Genomic DNA, 3,988 nt, shown 5'->3' with positions numbered 1-3,988 from the left:
TTCTTACCTTTGGCCCTTGCTTCCTCTTTATCGTTAGAAAATTGCATGTGCCACCGCATTGGCCCCAACAATATCCATCTTGTCTGGATGCGTCATGGATATTGATGAACAAAGTTCGCACACAAGTCTTGAACCTCGAGTATGATCTGAACCATTGGAGCCACGGCCACGACGATGGCCTCGCTCTCAAAGGCAATCGGGACAACAGGTACTTTTTCGACCCACAAAGAAACTATGAAGTGAATTTATGAATCAGTGAGGTGATTGCGGGCTGTGTCCGCGAGTCCGCGAACGTATGCGAGATGAATTTTTGGAGAAAAAAAAACATCCGCCACTAGATCATGTAGTCAACACCCTTGATGATCTGCATGACGGAGTGGTGCTTTTTGAAGCCACATAGGTTCCTCCTGGCCAAGTGTTTTCCCCTGGCCGGGCCAATGGGACAGCAATACAAAGGGGTGGGCACAATTGCAGTGGCGGCCAGGCGGATTTTGCCAGCATCTTCTTCTCCAGAAGTTGCAAGATACGTTACATAAAGGCAACCCCTGACGTGCGTAAATTACCCACCTCACAAGTCACAACCCTGTTGATGGAGACCTGGCCGTGCGAGGATCCTTCGCACATTCGCCCGCTTCAAACCTCAGATTCCCACTGTAAGTTGACATAAATTTCCAGTTTTAAGTTGTGCTGCCCCATTATCAGATTTCGCATCTGTTGGAGGTCATAAGTGGAAGAAGTATAAACAGCAATTTGAAGCTGTTCCCGAGTCCCCACTCTTCCTCCACTGCCTTCTTGGGAAACGGGCAGAAGAGTTCTCCTCCTTGCGGTTTCGAAAAAGGGCTCATCTTCGTCCTCCCAACACCAAACTCGCCCTGCCACCATCTCGATACTGCTTCCGCCATGGTTCAGATCAAGGAATTGTATCCTTTTTATCAAAGATATTTGTGTTCATGCAATATCGCTTTGTGTGCATGATCTCCTACTTTTATTTTCATTTTGTTAACTCATGTGCTTTCGTCGATTTGCCGGACCTTGACTATGATCCTGCACTAAGCCGAATCATCATGCCTATGTTGATGGAGGAGGTATGAAGAACCACCAAAGAAAGAATTTCAGAGGGGTTTTTTCAGTGTTTTGTTGTTGTGAGATGGTAATTGAGCTGAGACAGGTCGATTACTGTATTGCAGTATGAGATAGGGCTCAGCTACACCATCATCAAGATGGAGCAGCAGAATACAAATGGAAAGGAGGGCGTGGAGGTGCTGCAGCAGGTCCCTTTTGAGGATGACGAGCTCGGCGAGGGCCAATTCACCTCAAAAGTGTATCATCTGCAGAGGTTCGTACATATATACAGTCACCTAGTTTTGTTTATTGTACGTATATATACTAGTTCATGACATGATAAATTTCGCCGATTTCGTAGATAATACGTCCTAAGTTGTTTCAAGAAAAAGGCATAAAATTATGCCTATTTGGTAGTAAGGCCATTACAATCCTGTAACTTTTGTACTACTAGAGAGTCTTTGACAATGGATAATCATGAAAGGTAAGAACAAACCACTGGAAGCGAATAACTGGCTAATTAGAAATGCAATGCTAAGGGGTAAAAATCAAAGGTTGTAATCAGGACATTATGAAATGTAAGTTACCAGATTACTGGATCAACTAGGAGCAATTATTTTCCTTAAAAACTGTGTGCAGCAAAATTCCATCTTGGATGAAGGGCTTTGCATCCGCAAGTTCTCTCGCAGTGCATGAGGACTCCTGGTCCGCTTATCCAAAGAGCAGAACAGGTTAGCAAAGACCTTTCTTTTAACCAATTGTGAATCATATTTTGGCAATAATTATACACTTATCAGTTCTTTATAAACTAGTTCCATTTGTAACTTTGTATCCCCCTCCCTTTTACATGTTTTCCATGGATGCTGCTCTGACCCTCATCAGTAATCAAGGTACTGCAAGTAGAGAAATCATTTCGTTCTTCGAATCCTTCACAACTCAGTTCATCCAGCACTGCCAAATTATACTAACTTCATTATTCTTGATCATTTGTTACTATCATGCAGTGCCCTCTTTTTAGCAAGTGTTCCCTGACGATTGACACCGTGATAAGACCTGACAACGGCTGCTCTGAAAATGTAAGCACATTCAGTTGCCTCCTAGTCATTTTCAGTCCTTAGGACGAAAGGAAACGACACTAAGGTTGCCCTACAACCAGGCGCACAATTTAAACAGCCAGCAGCTAGCTGCAAGAGAGGTGGAGATCATCGACATCGCGTCAGTATCGCGGGACTACTGGAGCAAGGTGATCACTGCTCCAAAAGTCGACCTCACAACATTCAAGTCCCAACGGACGGAGCGAGGCCCTCTTCTGAATGGGTGGATGGTATGCAGATTCTGAATCAGAGATCTATGTGCACTGCTACTGTCAAGTTTGACTGTACATGGGTCGCATTCGTTTCAGGATTCATGCCGTCCCGTGATGACCATATACAAGCTGGTGGTCATGGATGCTCCCATCTGGGGCTTGGGCGAACGGCTCGAAGACTGCCTCATCGCGGTACCTGCACTGCATATCTTGTCAAACTGCGCACCGCTTGATCTGAATCTGGCAGAGCGTGTGTCAATACTTCAGAAGCTCAGAGCTGACGCTCCATACCGTGCAGGGGGAGAGGGCGCTGTTTCTGGCGTGCCACCGGCTGTGCTTCGCGTGGATAGACGAGTGGTACGGCATGACCATGGAGCAGATCCGGGAGATGGAGAGGCACACGGACCTACTCCTCAAAAAGGTCAGCATATTGGGTTTTACTGCCTGTATCTATGTTCTTACGTTTTGGTTACTAACTGATGTTGCTGCAGACACTGAAAAAGGCTGCAAAACCTGGGAGCAAGCACGAGGGCAAGAGGAAGTCGCTCAAAGACGAAATCGCCGTTGTGGGGAGCTGCACCTAGTGCTGGTTCCGTGAGACGATCCGTTTATTTCAGTGTCCCATTTAGCTGAATTACCAAACCAGGAGGACATCTCAGGTTATGGGTGCATCGAAATATGGCTTAATTAACACTGTACATATATGTAAGCAGCCACTGAAGATGCTGCTGCTGTAGCCAAGGCATCATGGGCTGTAAGTGCGTCTGGTTTAATGTAAAGTATTGGATGATGGAATGCATTCTTTTTCCAAAAAAAGAGGGTTTATACTCGGACCACTGCATTATAGAATGGAGAGCTCCTATTCCGCACCTTCGGCGCAAGAAAGGAGAGCTGGCGCTCACCAGCGCCCAAGCGGGCCGCGACCCAGCAATGCCAGTTCGCTCGCCTTCCCCCTGCTCGCTCCAGCTGCTCGTCCGCTCTCTTTGCAGGCTAGTTTTTTTTCCGTTTTTTGTGCTGTTGGTCTGGTATAAAAAACCCGGTCGGTTTATTAATACTTTTTAAAAAAATTGTGAAATCAAAAAAGGTTTACAGATTTTATAAAAAAAAGTTTATCCATTTGAGAAAAGTTCATGAATTACAAAAAATATATGAAAATTTGGAAAGGTTCATAATAAAATGAAAAACTTCGCAAAATTGGAAAAAAGTTCATCCATTTTGAAAAAAGGTAACAAATTATAAAAAGAATTTATAAATTTTGAAAAAAAGTTCACGAATTTGAGAGAAGATCATCGATTTTGAAAAAAACTTTCACGAATTGAAAAAACATTCACAGATTTTCAAGAAAAAGTTCACGAATTTAAAGAAAGTTCTAAATTTTAAAAAGTTCAAACATTTTTGAAAAGTAATAAAATAAATAAAAAAGAGTAAAAAGCGAAGAAAAACAGGCCATAGAAAACCCAGAGTTCTTTTCAGGGTTACAAGTTGACGCACAACAAGAATAGAAAACCAGTAGGTAGCCACGAACTGTGAGGTGTCCAGTTGTTTTTCACAGTTAGTACTGAAATATGAGGTCTAGAGGTTGAAGCCCATGTACGACCATTTTTTTTAAGTTTAAAGAAA

At 43.5% G+C, this 3,988-nt stretch overlaps 1 protein-coding gene across 1 annotated transcript; it reads left to right on the top strand.

Moving 5' to 3' along the window:
* Positions 1-578: 578 nt before the first annotated feature.
* Positions 579-3,197, top strand: LOC119285370 (phosphatidylinositol transfer protein 2-like). Its single transcript, XM_037564622.1, has 11 exons — positions 579-653; positions 747-920; positions 1,055-1,085; positions 1,188-1,336; positions 1,702-1,793; positions 1,945-1,952; positions 2,067-2,138; positions 2,219-2,386; positions 2,465-2,560; positions 2,667-2,789; positions 2,860-3,197. The coding sequence occupies exons 2-11, from the start codon at positions 901-903 to the stop codon at positions 2,950-2,952; spliced, it is 852 nt and encodes a 283-aa protein (XP_037420519.1). The 5' UTR covers positions 579-653; positions 747-900; the 3' UTR covers positions 2,953-3,197.
* Positions 3,198-3,988: the final 791 nt, after the last annotated feature.

Source organism: Triticum dicoccoides, chromosome 4A (genome assembly GCF_002162155.2).
Source record: "Triticum dicoccoides isolate Atlit2015 ecotype Zavitan chromosome 4A, WEW_v2.0, whole genome shotgun sequence".
NCBI lineage: Eukaryota > Viridiplantae > Streptophyta > Magnoliopsida > Poales > Poaceae > Triticum > Triticum dicoccoides.
The sequence above is the reverse complement of the archived record's forward strand: the minus strand, read 5'-3'. Positions and strand labels throughout refer to the sequence as shown.